The 22,611-nt window shown below is 44.8% G+C and overlaps 1 protein-coding gene across 3 annotated transcripts in view; it reads left to right on the top strand.

The window, feature by feature from the left end:
• LOC122550355 (IQ motif and ankyrin repeat domain-containing protein 1-like) overlaps nt 1-22,227 on the top strand; it is a 250,072-nt gene extending 227,845 nt beyond the window's left edge. For all 3 annotated transcript variants that reach the window (XM_087986874.1, XM_087986875.1, XM_087986876.1), the window contains 3 exons: nt 9,325-9,459; nt 10,878-11,006; nt 21,782-22,227. In XM_087986874.1, coding sequence (XP_087843000.1) covers nt 9,325-9,459; nt 10,878-11,006; nt 21,782-21,944 — 427 coding nt within the window. In that variant the 3' untranslated portion in view covers nt 21,945-22,227. The remainder of the gene's footprint in view (nt 1-9,324; nt 9,460-10,877; nt 11,007-21,781) is intronic.
• Nucleotides 22,228-22,611: the final 384 nt, after the last annotated feature.

Here is a 22,611-nt window from a genome sequence, read left to right on the forward strand (position 1 = left end):
TGAAGATGTTTCTCCTCTTCTCTGTCCTAAATGGTCTACCCCGTATTTTTAAACTGTGTCCTCTGGTTCGGCACTCAGCCATCAGCTGAAACATGTTTCCTGCAGCCAGAATGTCCAATCCTTTAATAATCTAATATGTCTCAATCAGATCCCCTCTCAGTCTTCTAAACTCAAGGGTATACAAGCCCAGTCGCTCCAGTCTTTCAGTGTAAGGTAATCCCGCCATTCCAGGAATTGACCTTGTGAACCTACGCTGCACTCCCTCAATAGCCAGAATGTCTTTCCTCAAATTTGGAGACCAGAACTGCACACAGTACTCCAGGTGTGGTCTCACCAGGGCCCTGTACAGCTGCAGAAGAACCTCTTTGCTTCTATACTCAATTCCTCTTGTTATGAAGACCAGCATGCTATTAGCCTACTTCACTACCTGCTGTACCTGCATGCTTACCTTCATTGACTGGTGTACAAGAACACCCAGATCTCTCTGTACTGCCCCTTTACCTAAATTGATTCCAATTAGGTAGTAATCTGCCTTCCTGTTCTTGCCACCAAAGTGGATAACCATACATTTATCCACATTAAACTGTGTCTGCCATGCATCTGACCACTCACCTAACTTGTCCAGGTCACCCTGTAATCTCCTAACATCCTCATCACATTTCACCCTGCCACCCAGCTTAGTATCATCAGCAAATTTGCTAATGTTATTACTAATACCATCTTCTATATCATTAACATATATTGTAAAAAGCTGCGGTCCCAGCACTGATCCCTGTGGTACCCCACTGGTCACTGCCTGCCATTCCGAAATGGAGCCATTTATCACTACTCTTTGTTCCCTGTCAGTCAACCAACTTTTAGTCCAAGTTAGTACTTTGCCCCCAATATCATGCGCCCTAATTTTGCTCACTAATCTCCTATGTGGGACTTTATCAAAAGCTTTCTGAAAGTCCAGGTACACTACATCTACTGGATCACCCTCGCCCATCTTCAGAGTTACATCCTCAAAAAATTCCAGAAGATTTCCCCTTCATAAATCCATGCTGACTCTGACCTATCCTGTTACACAATGGTGTCTTTTCACTATGTCAGTGCACATTCACACGTAGCCATCAGTGAAAATATAAGCACTACTGCTGCGCCCCCTTTGGGTGCAGTGGTAGTGAGGGGGAATTTTTTTAAAAAAGAAAGAATAAATAAACTGGAGATTCTGAGAGTCTCCTCACTTGAGAAAAAAAACAGGTGTTTTAGAAATGCCACTCAATTTAGGGACTGACTCTGAGCCAGCCAGTCAGTGTCCATGTACCATGCACGTGGTAATAAAGGGTGACCCAGTGATGGGATACCGGCCTCTGTGGAGTTATTTCAATTATACAATGTTAATTGAAAAAAGTGAAAATAAAAACAGGAATATCAGAGGGCCCCGTTCACTCTGAGAGCTGGTTCTGAGGAAGCCAGACCAGTGTTAACTACCGTTCATGTGTAAATAAAAGGTGATTTGGTGACAGTTTGTCTGCCTCTGTGCAGTATTTCAGTGGTGATGAGAGAAAGACATTATTCTGAAGAAATTCGCCCCACAACAGGCATCTTTGATTGGGGTAAGCATTTCTGGCATCATGCCATTACTTCAGAAGCTTGGCTTGTTCTATCCTGCCATTGAAATCCAGGCCCAGAATGTGGAAAGCATGCATTATTTTCTTCTGGGCAAATGACACTCGGGCAGATGAAAAGCAATGAGTAATTCTCCTGACAGCCTGTGGACCTGCAGCTTTTTTAGTTATTAGGAGCCTAACATTTTGTGGGCGGCACGGTGGCACAGTGGTTAGCACTGCTGCCTCACATCGCCAGAGACCCGGGTTCAATTCCCGCCTCAGGCGACTGACTGTGTGGAGTTTGCACGTTCTCCCCGTGTCTGCGTGGGTTTCCTCCGGGTGCTCCGGTTTCCTCCCACTGTCCAAAGATGTGCAGGTCAGGTGAATTGGCCATGCTAAATTGCCTGTAGTGTTAGGTAAGGGGTAAATGTAGGGGTATGGGTGGGTTGCGCTTCGGCGGGGCGGTGTGGACTTGTTGGGCCGAAGGGCCTGTTTCCACACTGTAAGAAATCTAATCTAATTTAATTTCCTCAGACACAGATACAAAACTTTTGATGAGTTGACGGATTTGGCTAAGGAATATCATGATCCTAAGACTCATCTAATTCTGAGATGCTATCAGTTTTACTCAGTAGTTCGAGAACCAGGGGAATCTGTGTCAGGATTTTTGATGAGGTCAAGATGACTGGCAGAGGCATGTGACTTTGGTTTAACCTTTAATGAAATGCTGAGAGACCGTTTAGTATGTGGGATTAATGATATGACCATGTAAAAGTACTTACTGAAGTCTCTCTGGACTTGAACGCACACCTTTAATGCATTGTCTGAGCTGAGATGTCACCTTTTTTCCTATAAAACCTTAAATTATCTTGAACATGTGACTTAAAATAAGTTCTGGGATTTACATATTAATAAATTGAAACCTGCAACCCATTGTAAAAGATGAAAGACTTAACAACAATCCAGGTTTGTTAAATATATCATTTTACTTGTATGTCACTGTAATCTTTTGCTATAAATTCTGTGTCTTATGGTCCTGCTTCACAACCACCTGATGAAGGAGTAGCGCTCTAAAAACTAGTACTTTCAAAGAAACCTGTTGGACTATAACCTTGTGTTGTAGAATTTTTAACTTTGGATTTGAAACAGACACTACAACTGGCTTTATCATTAGAAAAGACAGCAACTGGAGCATGGGAGTTGAAAACACCAACTGCAGAAGATCACAATGAGTCAGACAGTAACCATGGAGCGAGAGCAAGTGAACATTTTGAGTCTAGATGACCATTCATCATAGCAACAAGGTATTCCGACAGAAGTGGATATCTCACCAGGCTGACTGAGTTTGAGGAACACCACATGTAAGAAGGCAATTGCATATAGAATCATAGAGTCATAGAGATGTACAGCATGGAAACAGACCCTTCGGTCCAACCCGTCCATGCTGACCAGATATCCCAACCCAATCTAGTCCCACCTGCCAACACCCAACCCATATCCCTCCAAACCCTTCCTATTCATATACCCATCCAGATGCCATTTAAATGTTGCAATTGTACCAGCCTCCAGCACATCCTCTGGCAGCTCATTCCATACACGTACCACCTTCTGTGTGAAACAGTTGCTCTGTAGGTCTCTTTTGTATTTTTCCCCTCTCATCCTAAACCCTCTAGTTCTGGACTCTCCGACCCCAGGGAAAAGACTTTGTCTATTTATCCAATCCACGCCCCTCATAATTTTGTAAACCTCTATAAGGTCACCCCTCAGCCTCCGACGCTCCAGGGAAACCGCCCCAGCCTGTTCAGCCTCTTCCTATAGGTCAAATCCTCAAACCCTGGCAACATCCTTGTAAATCTTTTCTGAACCCTTTCAAGTTTCACACCATCTTTCCGACAGGAAGGAGACCAGAACTGCACACAACATGCCTTCTTTAAAAAACTCAATCAAGTTTGTGAGCCACGATTTCCAGCACGATTTCCCATGCTGACTATCCCTAATCAGTCCTTGTCTTCCCAAATAAATATAAATCCTGTCCCTGAGAATTCCCTCCGACAACATGCCCACCATCGATGTCAGGCTCACCAGTCTGTAGTTCCCTGGCTTTTCCTTGCCATCTTTCTTAAATTATGACCCCACATTAGCTAATCTAAATGATTTTGTTCAATGAGTAAAGTGATGGACGGTGTCAGTAACAGGGCTATCAAGCAGCACCTGCTCAGCAATAACCTGCTCAGTGATGCCCAGTTTGGGCTCCCCCAGGGTCACTCAGCTCCTGACCTCATTATAGCCTTGGGTCAAACATGGACAAAAGAGCTGTATTCCAGAGGGGAGGGGAGAGGGACAACACTTGATATCACGGCTGCATTCAACCGAGTGTGGAATCAAGGAGCCCGGGCAAAACTGGAATCAATGAATATCAGGGGACAAACTCTCTGCTGGTTGGATTCATACCTGACACGTAGGAAGATGGTTGTGATTGTTTCAGATCAGTCACTTAAGACCCACAACATCAAAGCATATGTTCTTCAGCATAATGGCACAGACGCAGACATCCTCAGCTGCATCATCATTGAACTTCACTCCATCGTAATGTCAGACATGTGTCACAAAGCTGTTTTTTTTTTTAAAAAGCTGTTCCTTTTCTCAAGGATATGTGTCCTTGGTTATTTTCAGAGAGGTAATAGACCATTCCCGGCAGCGATCAGTCTGGTTTGGTACTAAGATTAAAGGGTATTGAGAGGCCTTTGTGTTTAAACGTAAACAGATGAGACTTCAGCCCAAAGTGGACATGTTTTCGAAGTGACCTGTATAATGAATGGGGAGTGGTCAGCTCTCTAGCTGAGCAGTTTTGTTCAGTGCAGAGCTAGTTGGGTGTTCAACAGTGAGCTGTGTGGGAACTCTCTCTCTCTTTTACCCTTCTAACTTCAACCTGTAAGCATCTGTTTCATTTTTTAACTGTGTTTCAAGATGGTTTGCTTATTGGGACGTTTGTGTGTATTTGGGACAGTATAATTAAGCCTAGTTTGGATAGACTGAGTTCTGTAGAGTTTCTTTATTCTATTCTTTGTGTTTCATTGTGTAATCTTGTGAATAAATCTTTATCTGTTTTAAAATCTAGTAGTGAACCTAGCTACCTCACTCTGAGTAATTTTCACTATTCACTTACCGAAACAAATTGCAAAGTTAGATCTAGGGCTGCCTGCTTAAGAATGTTTTGAGTGGTCTGGCCTAGTCCATAACAGATTGGGGGCTCATCCAGGATTTTAAACAGCGATTGTAGGTGCTAGTGTCTTTATTTTAGGTGTTGGTTTGGTTGGGAAGACAAAGTTTGGGCCAGGAATGGCTCTTTCAGTCACCAAAAGTTTTCTGGATGTGGATGCAGTGACTTTGGAAGTTTTGCAAAAGGTGAATAAGATCAAGCTGTAGGAATTAGCAGAGAAGCTGGAATTGGACCTGCCTGCTTTTGTGAGGAAAGGAGAGATAATTACATCAGTAGCTCAGAATTTAAACTCGCTGGAGAAACAATCAGACTCTCTATAGAGGTGGCAAGGATTCAATTGCAAATGAAGCAGCTTGAGTTAAAGGCGAGAGATAAGGAAAGGGCAGCAGAAATGGAACTGTCGGAGTTACAATTAGCAGCAGAGAGGGAAAAAGAGAGGGCAGCAGCACAGGACGAAAAAGAGAGAGCTTTTGAACTTCAGAAACTGACATTTAAAAAGGAAAGTCAGCTTAAAAGGCTGGAGATAAAGGCTGAGGGTAGGATGTGGGAGGGGGAGAGTGAGGGTGAGCAAGCCCCTGGTAGTCAGAATCCTAGTTAGAAACTGATTAAGTATGTTCAAACATTGCTTACATTTGATGAGAAGGATGTGGAAGCCTTCTTCATCTCATTTGAAAAGGTGGCTAAACAAATGCAGTGACTAGTGGCAATGTGGGTTTTGTTGATCCAAACTAAACTCTCAGATAGGGCTAGTGAGGTATTCGCATCCCTATCAGAGGAGGTATTTGGGAGTATGACGAGGTGAAAAAAGTCATTTAACTGCATATGAGCTTGTACCAGAAGCTTATAGACAACGTTTCAGGAACATAAGGAGAGACCCTGAATAAACTTATATCGAGTTTGAAAGGATTAAACAGAGTAATTTTGATAGATGGATAAGAGCTTCAAAAATCGAGCCAACCCATGATGCCCTTAGAGAGGTAATTATTTTGGAAAAATTCATAAACTCACTGCCTGAAGTAGTGCAAACTCATGTGGAAGAGCAGAGAGTTAGCAGCTGAAGGGGCTGATGGTTATGAGCTGGTCAATAAAACTCAGCTTGGCTTCCAGAATCAATTCCAGTCCATGAGGGATAGAAATTGGGGCAAAGAGAAATCCTCACGTGGAGAGGGATTGGTACATCAGAAGGATAACTTACCACAGGGTAAAAAAAGAGACCCTTGAGGGGGACAAAGCTGTTAAAAGGCTCCGATGTTTTCATTGTAATACAGTCGGCCACACAAAATCAGTGTTGGTGCACGAGGAGAAAGTCAGATGTAGGAAAACAAGACAGGCCTGGAAGTTCTGTTGGACTAGTAACAAAAAGCACAAGGGAAATTAGATAACTGTCTCAGAGTGTACAAACTGATCAGAGGTTGATTGAGGAGGAAGTGTCAGATTTGCTTAAAAGATATACATGCAAGGGTAAGGTTTATTCACATAGGCCAGGAGTAATAGGTAAGGAGGTTACAATATTAAGGGACACAGGATCCTCTCAGTCTGTAATGCTGAAGGATGAGGAGATATGTACTCCTGAGGGACTACTGCCAGAGAAGGTACTGGTAACAGGAATTCATGGTGAGACAAAAAGTGCTCAGTTATGTAAAGTGAGGCTAGGGAGTCCAGAAAGGAGTGAAGAATTTGTGGCAGGAGTGTTGGACAAACTCTCAGCTTCGGGGATACAACTGTTATTTGCAAATGATATCTCTGATTCACCGGGAGGCGTGCTGCCTACTCTAGTTGAAAAGCCAATGGAGATAAACGCAACTGAAGACATGGAGAATGCTTTTCCAGGAATTTTCCCTGATCATGAGATCACCATATCATAGAGGCACAAGCTGATGCAGGAGAGGTCAAAAGGCACAGATAAGGAAGCTGACATAGCCTTATCCGAGACCTTTGTTGATCAGATAAGTGACACAGAGCAGGAGCAAATAGGTAAACATGGAAGTGGCTTTAGCTCTGCTAAGCTGACTGAATTACAGCAGAAAGATGAGAACTTAGAATAGTTATATCAAAAGACATTTACAGAGTAGGAAAGTGAATGCATTCCTGTGTGTTATTACTTAACAAATGATGTCTTAATGAGGAAATGGAGACCATCACACATTCAAATGAGAAATAGGCTGAGATTCATCAAATTGTTTTGCCAGTAGGATATAAAAAAGAGGTGCTGTGAATGGTGCATAAACTACCACTTGGAGGTCATTTAGGGGTGAGGAAAACACAGGTTAAAATACAAAGACATTTTCACTGGCCTGGACTACACAAGGATGTAGTTGAATTTTGCCAGATGCGTCATACATGTCAGCTAATGGGAAAACCAGAGGCAGTAATAGAGCCTACACCTTTAATACCTATTCAGCTGGGTGTAGGTTTGCTTGCTGAGCTGGAAATGAACCTTCCAGCTCAGCTCAGCGAGCAAACATACAACCAGAACCTCAACCTGCGCTACAAATCTTCTCAAAACTCGCTCACCTATTCCAGCATTTGAGGAACCTTTCACAAGAGTCTTGATTGAATGTGTACTCCCCTACCTCAAACAAAAAGTGGGAATAGGTATTTATTAACAATAATGGATGTGTCAACTAGATTTCCAGAGGCAATCCCATTAGACAACATCACAAATAAAAGGGATGGAGAAGAATTACTTAAATCGTTTTACTAAATATGGACTACCAATAGAGATCCAGTCAGATCAAGGATCAAACTTCATGTCAAACTATTCGAGGTGGTTATGGATAACTTTGGAATAAAACAATTCAAATCTACTGCGTACCATCCGGAATCGCAGGGAGTGCTGGCGAGATGGCATCAAACAGTAAAGACCATGTTGAGGGCTTATGGTCAGGATTATCCAGATGATTGGGATAAGGGAGTTCTGTTTGTACTTTTTGCGATCAGAGATGAATCGATCAAATTTAGTCCATTTGAATGAATGTTTTGGGCATGAAGTCAGAAGACCATTAAAAATGGTTAAGGAGAAATTAGTCAGTCAGAATTCAGAGACCACCCATTTGGACTGTGTCAAATTTTAGAGAACGACTAAATAGAGCTGGAGGGTTGGCTAGACAACATTTAAAAGTATCGCAGCATACAATGAAACAAGAAGCGAAGAAGAAATTAAAAATTCACAATTTTTCCATTCGGGATAAGGTATTAGATAAGGTACTTCCAGCAACAGATAAGTCTTTAAAAACAAGATTTAGTGAACTGTATCAAATTGAGTGAGGTGAACTACTTGATAAGGACTCCAGACAGGAAGGAATCTCACAGAGTGTGTCATGCGAATATGCTCAAAAGGTATTTTGATAAGGAAGGGAAGCAAGAGGAGAAGGTGTTAATGACTACAGCACAGAAGGAAGAACAAAGCTCAGGGGATTCTGAATTGGACATTCCTCAAATCAAATTGAAAAATTGGGATAAATTATTGAGTTACCTTCAACAAGAAAATCGAAATGACCTGACAGAGTTATTACTATCACATGGGGAAATATGCGGAAATAATTGAGAAGATATAGGAGATGCTTTTCCGATGAAGCAACATCCTTATAAGCAGAACCCTCTAAAGTTGGCACAGGTTCAGAAGGAGATAGAGAGCATGCTCCAAGATGGCATAATCAAAGTGAGTTACAGTGACTGGAGCTCCCCCATAGTCATGGTGCCAAAGCCAGATGGTACCCAACGGTTATGTGTGGATGATCACAAAGTCAATGCTGTTACAAAGACTGATGCATATCCAATTCCACAGTTGGAGGATTGTGTCGAAAAAGTGGGACAAGCAACTTACATTTCTAAATTGGCCTTGCTCAGAGGCGACGTTGTTGGGCCTTTGTAACCAGTGCGTCCACATGAAGAGTCCAAGAAAGCTTGTTGTGGATAACCACCCCCAGGAGCTTGACACTCTCCACTCGTTCCACCTCGGTGCTGTTAATGTGTAGGGGGGCATGAGTAACATCCCGCTGAAAGTCAATAATGAGTTCCTTGGTTTTGCCGGCATTGAGAGCTAGGTTGTTCTCAGTGCACCATTTTTCCAGGTCTTCTACCTCCCGTCTGTAGTCTGTTTCATCGCCACCTGAGATTCGACCGACTATGGTGGTATCATCAGTGAATTTGTAAATGGCATTAGTCTGGTAGTTGGTGACGCAGTCACAGGTATACAGTGAGGACAGTAGAGGGCTGAGTACTCACCCCTGGGGGGCTCCAGTGTTGAGTGCTAGTGAGGATGAAATATTGTCCCCAGTCTTCACTGATTGAGGCCTGTGGGTCAGGAAACTGAGAATCCAGTTGCAGAGAGTGGGGCTTAGTCAGAGATCACTAAGTTTAGTAATCAGTCTCGAGGGGATAATAGTGTTGAAGGCCGAACTGTAGTCAATGAGTAGGATTCTTACATAGCTGTTCTTGGTGTCTCTGAACAGTGTGCGACTGCACTCCTCTGATTGTGGACCTGTCCTTTATGTTACTGTTGTGTTCCAGGTGGCCTCTCATTATTGACCCATCAGGCCAAGCCAGCATCTTCCTGCGATACCGGGACACCAATTTTTACGATGCTCTCAATCCTGGGCACATGCAGCCCCAGGTTCTCCGGCTCGGGCTCCTTGGAGCCATAAGGTAAACAATTACTTCGGGTTCGAGATCAACAGCCATATCATCAGTATCATAGGCTTCAAATGACCATCATGAAGTGTCGTTGGTGATAGTTATTCTGAACCTGATAATGTCAGACTCACTGGCATCGACATATTATTGCCTGATATTCTGTCAGCATCTGCTGCATGTTATACAATCAGAGAGAGTCAGGCACTGCCTGTAACTCTGTCGACCTCTGTCTGTTATACTGCTGCACACTGACTCACTGTTGCAGATTGATGAACGACAAAGAGAGGTAGGGCAGAATCTAAAAAGCTCAGGAAGATTGAGGGCAGAAAGACCTGAATAGAGCAATGAAGGGCAGAGCTGACAGACAGAAATTGAAAGAAAAGGGATGGAAAACAGGGAGATGTAGGGCAGGGAAACACAGAGCAGGGAGATGGAGGGGCATGGATATGGTGGGCAGGGAGATGGAGGGCAGGGAGATGGTGGGCAGGGAGATGGAGGGTAGGGAGATGGAGGGGCATGGAGATGGTGGGCAGGGAGATGGAGGGTAGGGAGATGGAGGGCAGGGAGATGGAGGGTAAGGAGATGGAGGATAGGGAGATGGAGGGTAAGGAGATGGATGGTAAGGAGATGGAAGGCAGGGAGATGGAGGGTAGGGAGATGGAGGGCAGTGAGATGGAGGGCAGGGAGATGGAGGGTAGGGACATGGAGGGTAGGGACATGGAGGGCAGGGAGATGGAGGGCAGGGAGATGGAGGGCAGGGAGATGGAGGGTAAGGAGATGGAAGGCAGGGAGATGGAGGGCAGTGAGATGGAGGGCAGGGAGATGGAGGGTATGGAGATGGAGGGTAGGGAGATAGAGGACAGGGAGATGGTGGTCTGGGAGATGGAGGGCAGGGAGATGAAGGGTAGGGAGATGAAGGGTAGGGAGATGAAGGGCAGGGAGATGGTGGGCAGTGAGATGGACGGGCATAGAGATGGTGGGCAGGAAAATGGAGGGCAGGGAGATGGAAGGTAGGGAGATGGAGGGCAGGGAGATGGAGGGTAGGGACATGGAGGGCAGGGAGATGGAGGGTAGGGAGATGGAGGGTAAGGAGATGGAGGGTAAGGAGATGGAGGGTAGGGAGATGGAGGGTAAGGAGATGGAGGGCAGGGAGATGGAGGGTAAGGAGATGAAGGGCAGGGAAATGGAGGGCAGGGAGATGGAGGGTAGGGACATGGAGGATAGGGACATGGAGGGCAGGGAGATGAAGGGCAGGGAGATGGAGGGCAGGGAGATGGAGGGTAAGGAGATGGAAGGCAGGGAGATGGAGGGCAGTGAGATGGAGGGCAGGGAGATGGAGGGCAGGGAGATGGAGTCCAGGGTTTACCCAGCCATTGCCATGAAAAGATGGAGCGTGAAGGAACTGTGACTAATGATTTACTTGCGTCAAGGTACGGGAAGATGCTTGTGATCGACATGATGGAGGTGAATATGTTTGAAGCAGTGAGCAGGATATTTAATCAGATCGAAGCAGGCCTGATGGAGAAGCTACTGAATAAGGAATTACTGCAAAAGGACAGGTCAGGATAATGAGCATCACTCTCTCTCTCTCTGTCTCTCTCTATCTCTTCTCTCTCTGTCTCTCTCTCTATTCCCCCCCCCTCCCCCCCTCACTACAGTGGAATATAAAATTGGAACACCATAAAATTCTGGAAGAAAAAGCAAGCTGACTGTGTTACCATTGTCACTTTTTGTGAAACCCCATCCAGTTCATCCCAGAGTTTGATGAATGGTCTCTATACACATCCCAGAGTTTGATGAATGGTCTCTATACACATCCCAGAGTTTGATGAATGGTCTCTATACACATCCCAGAGTTTGATGAATGGTCTCTATACACATACAGAGTTTGATGAATGGTCTCTATACCCATCCCAGAGTTTGATGAATGGTCTCTATACACATACAGAGTTTGATGAATGGTCTCTATACCCATCCCAGAGTTTGATGAATGGTCTCTATACACATACAGAGTTTGATGAATGGTCTCTATACCCATCCCAGAGTTTGATGAATGGTCTCTATACACATCCCAGAGTTTGATGAATGGTCTCTATACACATCCCAGAGTTTGATGAATGGTCTCTATACACATCCCAGAGTTTGATGAATGGTCTCTATACACATCCCAGAGTTTGATGAATGGTCTGTATACACATCCAGAGTTTGATGAATGTGGAGTGCTGGAGAAAGCATAGCAGGTCAGGCAGCACCTGAAAAGCAGGAGATCCATGTTTTGGGCTTGACCCTTCTTCAGGACACTGATGAAGGGTTTTGTCTGAAACGTGCTTTTTCCAGCCCCATGCTTTAGCAACTCTAACTCTCCAGCATCTGCAGTCCTCATACTGTCTACACATGTCCAGGCACTGAGTGGGCGTCTACAATAACCAGGAACATTGAGCCCATGAAAGGACTGGCTTAGTCAACATGCAACTGAGTCCAGGGTTTACCCAGCCATTGCCACGAATGTGGGGGATCTAATGGAGGTAATATTTGTCCTTGTTCGCACTGTAGGCACTGCCCCACTGACATGGCTATGCCTATGTCCAAGTGTGGCCACCAGACATAACCTCTCGCCAACATCTTCATTATGGAGACGCCGGGATAGACCTGGTGGAGTTCAGCAAGTACTTGATGGTGATCTTCGCTTGGGACAATTCCTTTCACTCCCTCTAACAATGTCCTGTCCTCTGCTGTGAGCTGGTCTCTGGGTCCTCCTTTCACTCCCTCTAACAATGTCCTGTCCTCTGCTGTGAGCTGGTCTCTGGGTCCAGAGATGTTTGAATTCTAATATGGCCCTTTGGTTTTTCCCGTTAATACCAATGGTTTCAATTTGGAAATGACTGGATCTTTTTATGGCTAAAATCTGATATTGTAAGGTGTGATTGAGAGCATTTCCAGAAAATGTAATATCATTACAGACACTTCCATTGGGTGTACCACCGATGGTGTACCTGCTCATGGGCAGTTTCTCAATGCGCCTGCAATTGTTACTTGGCCTCCTGGACCATGTTCTCACTTGTAATTATAAGCATTTAGTAATAGAGCCCGCCACTAAATGCAGCCTGAGCAATAAGTGGCACTACCTTGTCCTCCTTAAGCAGACCAAGTATGGGTTTGTGTTCCATGATTATCCCAAATTTTCAGCCAGAAAGGCATTGGTGGAACTTGCTGACTCCAAATATGGCAGCCAGTCCCTTGCTTTCTATCTGGGCTCTGCATTTACCCTCTGCATTAGCCAAAGTCCTGGATGCATATGCTATTGGGTATTCCTCTCCATTGGGCCACCTATGAACTCGGTAAAAACAATACTACCCTGATGCTGACTGGCAGGAATAGCCCATCAGCAGCAGACCTTTCTTGGGATCACAGTGTACCAACACTTCAGGGGATGAGAGCTGTTTATTTACTTCATTGAAAGCTTGGAATTGTCTATGAGACCATTTCCAAGGCTGATCCTTTAGCAGTTGATACAAAGGTGCCAGGATGGACACCAAATTATGCAGAAGTTTTCCATAATAATTTACCAGACCAAGGAATGACCTCAGCTCCTAAGCAGATGGGGAGGGGTGGGGGGGAGGTGCAGTGCACCCTTGATTGCCCTCACTTTATCCTCCAACGGGTGTAACCTGGTCTTGTCGACTCTGTGGCCCAGGCAGGTCACTAAGTGCCCTGAAACATACATTGTTCCCTTCTAGGGCGTATGCCTCTGCCTTGGAAGAATGCCGATCCTAGTTATCAAAGTGTTTCTTATCGGTTTACCCTCTTCCAGGGTAGACCTTGCAAAATGTTCTCTATTGTCCACTGAAAAATGGCACAGGCTGACAGCACCCCAATATATTGGTACTACCCCCCTGGATATTAATTGTGACATACTCGAGGAATCCTCATCTAACCACAATTGGAAGTAAGTTCATGTCCATTTCTGAGCAAGGCAGACCCCCTGCCAGCTTGGGTATTTATCCAGCTGCAAAAAGCAATTTGCTGTTGATTTAAAATCCTCACAAAGGTGAACTGACCCACTGGGCTTCACAATCGGTATGGCCAGTACTGCCCATTCTCCAAACTGGACTGGTTTGATGATTGCTTCACTTCCCAGCCTCCTGATTTCTGCTTCTACTTTAGCTGGTATTTGCCAATGATAAAGCCAGTTGTAGAGCCTGCTTGAAGTCCAGTGGGCTCCAGCAAGTTGGTACTTTGCATGGTTATATCATTCATGCCGTGTACCAGGAGGTCGGTCAGTAAACCCACTCTCTTTCCCACCATTTGACCAGGGTAACAGCCCCAATCAGGGAACTCATATTCTATGAGTCCAGCTGGCTGACCTTGTTACAATGACTACATCCCTCCCCGCTCTGAGTCCACAGAGACAGGCCGGTTCTCTGTCTGGGAGAGCCTCCTCAGGTGTTTTAGCACCAGGTCAGTTTCCTACACCCATTCATTGCTTTTTTCAGTTTAACTTCTGTGGGTTTTTAACGGTTTCCTAATTCTCTGGTTTCACTCTAATCTTCATCACATTGTATGCTTTCTCTCTTACAGTTTTCGCCCTCTGACTTTCCCTGTTAGCCACAGTGACCTCAGCCTTCCTTTGTATGTGTCTTCTACCTTGGGATGAATTTCTGCTGTCCCTCCCAAATTGCCCCAAAACTCCTGGCATTGTTGCTCCACCATCTCCCCCTTGCTATTCTCGCCTTCCAATCAACTCTGGCCAGCTCATCCCTCATGTTTTTTTGGTTACTTTTACTCAACTGTAATACATCTGAGCTGAAAATGTGTTGCTGGAAAAGCGCAGCAGGTCAGGCAGCATTCAAGGAGCAGGAGAATCGACGTTTCGGGCATAAGCCCTTCTTCCTGAAGAAGGGCTCATGCCCGAAACGTCGATTCTCCTGTTCCCTGGATGCTGCCTGACCTGCTGCGCTTTTCCAGCAACACATTTTCAGCTCTGATCTCCAGCATCTGCAGACCTCACTTTCTCCTGTAATACATCTGATTCCAGCTTCTCCCTCTCACACTGCGGGGGTAATTTGATCATCATGGTAGAGGCTGGTACAATTGCAACATTTAAAAGGCATTTGGATGGGTATATGAATAGGAAGGGTTTGGAGGGATATGGTCTGGGTGCTGACAGGTGGGACTAGATTGAGTTGGGATGCAGTTTAATTTAAATAAATGCATTTTTGGAAAGCAAATCTTAGCAGGATTTATACACTTAATGGTAAGGTCCTAGGGAGTGTTGCTGAACAAAGAGACCTTGGAGTGCAGATTCATAGCTCCTTGAAAGTGGACTCGCAGGTAGATAGGATAGTGAAGAAGGCGTTTGGTATGCTTTCCTTTATTGGTCAGAGTATTGAATACAGGAGTTGGGAGGTCATGTTGGGGCTGTACAGGACATTGGTTAGGCCACTGTTGGAATATTGCGTGCAATTCTGGTTGGAGAGTCCAGAACTAGAGGGCATAGGTTTAGGGTGAGAGGGTAAAGATATAAAAGAGACCTAAGGGGCAACTTCTTCACACAGAGGGTGGTACGTGTATGGAATGAGCTGCCAGAGGAAGTGGTGGAGGCTGGTACAATTGCAACATTTAAAAGGCATCTGGATGGGTATATGAATAGGAAGGGTTTGGAGGGATATGGGCCGGGTGCTGGCAGGTGGGACTAGATTGGGTTGGGATATCTGGTCAGCATGGACGGGTTGGACCGAAGGGTCTGTTTCCAAGTTGTACATCTCTATGACTCTGTGATATCATGGTCACTGCCCCCTAGGGGTTCTTTCATCTTCAATTCACTAATCAAGTCTGCCTCTTTAATAAATCAATAAATCCAGAATTGCCTGCTCCAATGGGCTCTACCACAAGGTGTTCCAAAAAAACACATTTTGTTGACAATCCACAAATTCCTTTTCTCGAGATCCACCACCAAACTGATTTTCCCACTCCACCGGCATATTGACGGTCCCCCATGATTACTGGAACAGTGTCTATCTAACATGCTGTTTTATGTCCTGAGTTCTTTTCTGGCCTACATCCAGATTGCTGCTCGGGACCTGTATCAACTCTACCCACTCTAATTCGGCTCCTTTTAAGACTATATCACTTCTTGCTATTAATTTAATTTCATTTCTTACTAACAAGGCTCCTCCCTGAGTCTGCCCACCTGCCTGTCCTTGCAATAGGACGTGTATCCTTCAATATATCGTTCCCAGCCCTAATCCTCTTGCAGCCATATCTCTGTGATACCCACAGCATTGTATCTGTCAATTTCAGTCTGTGTTACAAGCCCATTTGCCATGTTTTGTATACTGTGCGCAGTTGGGTACAATACCCTCAGTTCTGTGGTGACTGCCCCCCTTTTTAGATGTCCTGTTACCTGCTGTGCCTGAGGTTAGACCCCTGACTCTTCCCATTATTGTGGCCTATTACTTGTTCTGGAAACTAACCTCTGTCGAGCCCTGTTTTGTTAGATCCTTAAAACCTCACTGCTCCTCACATTCCACTTTCCACTTATGTTTTTGACCCTAATGTAGACTCGGAGAAAGGGAGGACTGCAGATGCTGGGCTCAGAGTCAAGAGTGTGGAGCTGGAAAAGCACAGCAGGTCAGGCAGCATCCGAGGAGCAGGGTAGTCAACGTTTGAGGCATAAGCCCTTCTTCAGGAATGAGGCTTGTGGACCACATTGATCCTGTGGATCCACTCCACCCTCCTCTCTGACCTATCACCTTCACCCCCACCACCATCTACCAATCACATTCCCAGTTACCTTCCCCCCAACCCCACCCCCTCCCATTTATTTCTCAGCCCCCCCAGCCCAGCCCACAAGCCTCATTCCTGATGAAGTGCTTATGCCTCAAACGTCGACTCTCCTGCTCCTTGGATGCTGCCTGACCTGCTGTGCTTTTCCAGCACCACGCTCTTCGACTCCAATGTGGGTGACACTTCTCCTTTGGGTGCTCTACAATTGCTCAATGCCATCCTTGACCTGGCACTAAGGAGGCAGCTCAGCTCACCATCTGGATGGGATTCTCTGGCTGCAGTCTGTTCGAGCCGTATTGACGCCACACTTGGCAATTTCTCACCTAAACCTGTCCACCTGCTTATTCTCAGGCTCTTTCAACATCCATCTTCAAACCCACCTCTATAATGACATTTTTGTTCACTGTTTCTAATTATATGGGCGGCACGGTGGCACAGTGGTTAGCACTGCTGCCTCACAGCGCCAGAGACCCGGGTTCAATTCCCACCTCAGACGACTGACTGTGTGGAGTTTGCACATTCTCCCCGTGTCTGCGTGGGTTTCCTCCGGGTGCTCCGGTTTCCTCCCACAGTCCAAAGATGTGCAGGTTAGGTGAATTGGCCACGCTAAATTTCCCATAGTGTTAGGTGCAAGGGTAAATGTAGGGGTATGAGTCTGGGTGGGTTGCTCTTGGGCGGGTCGGTATGGACTTGTTGGGCCGAAGGGCCTGTTTCCACACTGTAAGTGATCTAAATCTAAAAAAAATCATATGGAACATCATAGTGGCTCAGTGGTTAACATTACTGCCTCACAGCACCAGGGACTCGGGTTCGATTCTCCCCGTGTCTGTACAGATTTCCTCTGGGTGCTCCGGTTTCCTCCCACAGTCCAAAGGTGTGCAGGTTCGTGTGGATTGGCTATGGGAAATTGCCTATAGTGTTTGGGGATGTGTAGGTTAGGTGCATTAGTCAGGAGCTGAAAATGTGTTGCTGGAAAAGCGCAGCAGGTCAGGCAGCATCCAAGGAGCAGGAGAATCGACGTTTCGGGCATGAGCCCTTCTTCAGGAAGAAGGGCTTATGCCCGAAACGTCGATTCTCCTGTTCCCTGGATGCTGCCTGACCTGCTGCGCTTTTCCAGCAACACATTTTCAGCTCTGATCTCCAGCATCTGCAGACCTCACTTTCTCCGCATTAGTCAGGAGTAAGCGTAGAGTAATGGGGAATGGGTTTGGGTGGGATACTCTTCGGAGGGTCAGGATGGACTTGTTTGGCCAAAGGGCCTGTTTCCATTCTGTAGGGCTTCAGAATACAGGAAATGGCCATGTCTGAGCCAAGGCTTCGAAAAAGCTATCTATTTAATCTGACTGTCTTCTCCTCTCCCCCATTCCCCTGCTAATTTCCCCTTCAGGACTTTATCCATTCTCTCCCACTGAGTGACTTACTACACCATGTTGTTACTATGCCATGTTGTTACTACACTGTATTGTTACTACACCATATTGTTACTACACCATGTTGTTACTACACCATATTGTTACTACACCATGTTGTTACTACACCATGTTGTTACTACACTGTATTGTTACTACACCATGTTGTTACTACACTGTATTGTTACTACACCATGTTGTTACTACACCGTATTGTTATTATACCATGTTGTTACTACACCATGTTGTTACTACACTGTATTGTTACTACACCATATTGTTACTACACCATGTTGTTACTACACCATATTGTTACTACACCATGTTGTTACTACACTGTATTGTTACTACACCATGTTGTTACTACACTGTATTGTTACTACACCATGTTGTTACTACACCGTATTGTTATTATACCATGTTGTTACTACACCATGTTGTTACTACACTGTATTGTTACTACACCATATTGTTACTACACCATGTTGTTACTACACCATATTGTTACTACACCATGTTGTTACTACACTGTATTGTTACTACACCATGTTGTTACTACACCGTATTGTTATTATACCATGTTGTTACTACACCATGTTGCTATCACACCATATTGTTACTATACCATATTGTTACTACACCATGTTGTTACTACACCATGTTGTTACTACACCATATTGTTACCACGCCATATTGTTACCACGCCATATTGTTACTACACCATGTTGTTACCACACTGTATTGTTACTACACCATGTTGTTACCACACCATATTGTTACTCCACCATATTGTTACTACACCATGTTGTTACTCCACCATATTGTTACCACACCATATTGTTACCACGCCATATTGTTACTATACCGTGTTGTTACCACATCCTTGATCCTGGCACCAGGGAGACAACGCACTGTTCTGATTTCCCACTGTCAGCCACAGAAAAGTCTGTCTATGCCTCTGATTAGAAAGTCCCCTATCACAACTGATTACTTGGAATCTGACGTACCCCTCATTACATTAGAACCCTTCCTTAACCTTCTCTGCTCTGAAAATGACCCAACCTTTCCTCCACGCTGTCCTCTCAATCATTTTCACATCCTCCCTAAATCATGGAGTGCAAAATTCAACACACTTGCGGCCAAACTCATTTTTTTAGCTATAAATTTAGAGTCATAGAGCTGTACAACATAGAAACAGATCCTTCAGACCAACCCGTCCATGCCGACCAGAAATCCTAACCAAATCTAGTCCCATTTGCCAGCACTTGGTCCATATCCCTCCAAACCCTTCCTATTCATGAACCCATCCAAATGCCTCTTAAATGTTGTAATTGTACCAGCCTCCACCACATCCTCTGGCAGCTCATTCCATACACGTACCACCCTCTGCATGAAAATGTTGCCCCTTAGGTCTCTTTTATATCTTTCCCCTCTCACCCTAAATCTATGCCCTCTAGTTCTGGACTCCCCACCCCAGGGAAAAGACTTTGTCTATTTATTCTATCCATGCCCCTCATTATTTTATAAACCTAGAATAAGATAGCCCCTCAGCCTCTGACGCTCCAGGGAAAATAGTACCAGTTTTAGATTAGATTAGATTACATTACATTACATTACAGTGTGGAAACAGGCCCTTTGGCCCAACAAGTCCACACTGACCCGCCGAAGCGCAACCCACCCATACCCCTACATTTACCCCTTACCTAACACTACGGGCAATTTAGCATGGCCAATTCACCTGACCTGCACATCTTTGGACTGCACATCCTTTATTCAGCCCCTCCATGTAGCTCAAACCCTCCAACCCTAGCAACATCCTTGTAAATCTTTTTGAACACTTTCAAGTTACACAACATCCTTCCTATAGGAGGGAGACCAGAACTGTGCACAGTATTCCAATAGTGGCCTAACCAATATCCTGTCCAGCTGCAAAATGACCTCCCAACTCAATGCACTGATCAATAAAAGCATGTATGCCAAACACCTTCTTCACTATCCTATCTACCTGCGACTCCACTTTCAAGGAGCTATGAACCTGCACTCCAAGGTCTCTTTGTTCAGCAACACTCCCTAGGACCTTACCATTAAGTGTATAAAAGTCAAGAAAAGCACAGAAGGTCTGGCAGCAGCATCCGAGGAGCAGGAGAGTTGACGTTTCGGGCAAAAGCCCTTCATCAGGAATGAGGCTGTGAGCTGAGGGGGTGGTGAGATAAATGGGAGGGGCTGGGGCTGGGGGGAAGGTATCCATGCCCCTCATGATTTTATAAGCCCATGTTCCTAACCATGCCAGAGCTCATCTGCATCCTGGTTAGGCCTCCTGTAGTGAAATAAATGCAGTTTAATTTAACTCATTCTCTGCTCTGTCCCTGCTTGTCCTGATTGTTTGAATCACTTTTTTTCTCAACTGTACCCATCTGATCGATCTCTTTCCTCACTATCTCCCTGGGTCCCCCCCCCCACCCCACCTTACTAGTTTAAATCCTCCCGAACAGCTCAAGCAAATCTCCCTGCCAGTATATTAATCCCCTTCCAATTTAGGTGCAATCTGTTTTTCTTGTATGGTCAATTCTACCCCAGAAGAGCTTCCAAAGATCCAAAAATGTGAATCCTTCTCCCATACATCAGCTCCTCAGCCACGTATTCATCTGCTCTATCCTCCTATTCCTTCCCTCACTAGCTCGTAGCACCGGGAGTAATCCAGATATTGCTACTCTCGAGGACCTCCTTTTTAAATGACCTCCTGCTGGTCCCTCTCCCCCTTGAGAACATTCTGCACCCTCTCTGAGACATCCTTGATCCTAGCACCAGGGAGGCAACACACTGTTCTGATTTCCCACTGTCAGCCACAGAAACGTCTGTCTATGCCTCTGATTAGATAGTCCCCTATCACAACTGATTGCTTGGAATCTGACGTGCCCCTCATTACATTAGAGCCCATCCAGTACCAGAAACATGGCTGCTCATGCTACATTCCCCTGAGAGTCCATCACCCCTGACATGGGGATTGCCACAGAAGACTCCTGCACTAGCTGCCTCCCTCTCCTACCTTTCCTGCAGGTAACCCATCTACCTGACTATACCAGCACTTTATCTCCCTCCCTGCAACTACCATCTCCCACACCCCCTGGCTCCTGTAAGTTCCTCATTGCCTCTAACTGCCGCTCCAACTGATCCATGCGATCTGACAGGATTTGTAACCAGACACACTTTCTGTAGCCATAATCCTCAGTAAGATGGAAACTCTCCCTAATCTCCCACATCTGACAGGAAGGGCACATCCCTCTACTAAAGACTGTCTTTGCACCTTAACAATCTACAGACCCAGAAGATAGCACAGTCTTACTGCTCTAAAAAACACTGCTCCAGGCTGGCTTAGTACCTGGAGTTTTTATATTTTTAACGTTTAATCAAGAGACAGATCTCAATAAAAAACATGTAATCAAAAACAACCACACTCTACTCACTAATGTAAATTTACAAACAAAAATGTAAGGTTATGCTTTAAAACCAGCTACTTAGCTGCTCCCCTGCTGTGAGCTCCCCACCCAGGTTTCTCCATGGTCAGCTGTGTATGTGCTATTTGTTTATTTTTATCTGAATGAACTCAGATGTCCAGAGATACCTGAAACCAAACAGCAAAGGTAGCCAGCTGTGCAGGTTTACTGTTCCATTTGAATCTCTTCTCATTTGGTCACTGCCTTTGTCTGTCTTCCTCCTTTTTAAAGTGCAATTGTTTTGATTTTTATCCCCCAAAGTTCCATAACAATGCAACAAGCACATTAAACAGTAATTGCTGTTCCTGGATTTCGAGGAAATCACCTCCGGCACTGAAAATGCCTCAAAGAAGGAGCAACTGTTACAGCCACAATTTTTTCCCATCCTCCATCTTTGTCTGTTTATTGTAGATCTCAGCTTATAAAACAAAAGATCCTATTTATCGTTTTTCTTAACCTGTCTCAACCAATGGTTCATACAACATGCTCCTATGTATTTCCCTTTTCAAGTGGCATCATTCATCTCTCACTTTCAGTTACTATTTGACTCTTTGATTATCGATCAGAGAAGCATTCTATAGTACATTAGTCATGGGAAAGGGTTTATAAATAGATATATCTTGTTTATGCCTTTTCTCTTGACAGGTTTCTATCATTGATTAGACCTGGAGATGGGCCGGAATATTCCCGCAATGAATTCTCTCCAACAAGGACAGAAAAATTTCAACTGGTCTTTATCACCAAAATGCAGAATCTCCCAGAAGAGCAGCTCACCATCTTCTATCCAATTCAAATTGTCATTAAATAGCCAATTCAGCAATTCAACACCATCGAAAGAGCCTGAAGCTGATCAGGACCCTTCTCTGTTGACTGTCCTGGTAACCTTCCTTCTTAAAGTGTTTCTCCAAGAATGAAGTCAAAGGATAAAAGCATATTTCCAGCAATCTTTAGGAAGGGAACTAGAACATGTCTTTAGTTTTTTTAATTTTTCTGTCTTTTTCGGCAATGAATCTCAGATTTTCTTGGAATAAATTGTGATATCAGTCCCAGTTGTAATTTATAGTGAAATAAATACAATAAAATTCCATCTGCAAATCTCTGTGCATCCCTTCAAAACTTCATTTCTTTTCAACATTCCTCAATCCAACACTTGACCAAGATTTCAGTCAGCTGCCCTAATCTCTCCATATCAGGCTTGGGGTCACATTTTGTTGGTGCACACCACTTTGAAATACCTTGGGGGCGGTGTATTGAGTTAAAGGGCTATATAAATCCATGTTATTGTGTCATTATACACCTGTCCCCATCCCCTCCCAGGATAATGGAGAAACTCAGCAGCTCTGGCAGCATCTGTGGAGAGAGAAACAGAGTTAACGTTTCATGTCCAGAGACTCTTCTTCATAACTCATGGTAGTTTGGAAAAGGTATTGGAGGTGGAAGTGGGGGGCAGGTGGAGTAATAGCTATTTTCTCTCC

Source organism: Chiloscyllium plagiosum, unplaced genomic scaffold, assembly GCF_037043375.1.
Source record: "Chiloscyllium plagiosum isolate Xiang-an unplaced genomic scaffold, Cpla_swu_hap1 HiC_scaffold_5, whole genome shotgun sequence".
Classification (NCBI taxonomy): Eukaryota; Metazoa; Chordata; class Chondrichthyes; order Orectolobiformes; family Hemiscylliidae; genus Chiloscyllium; species Chiloscyllium plagiosum.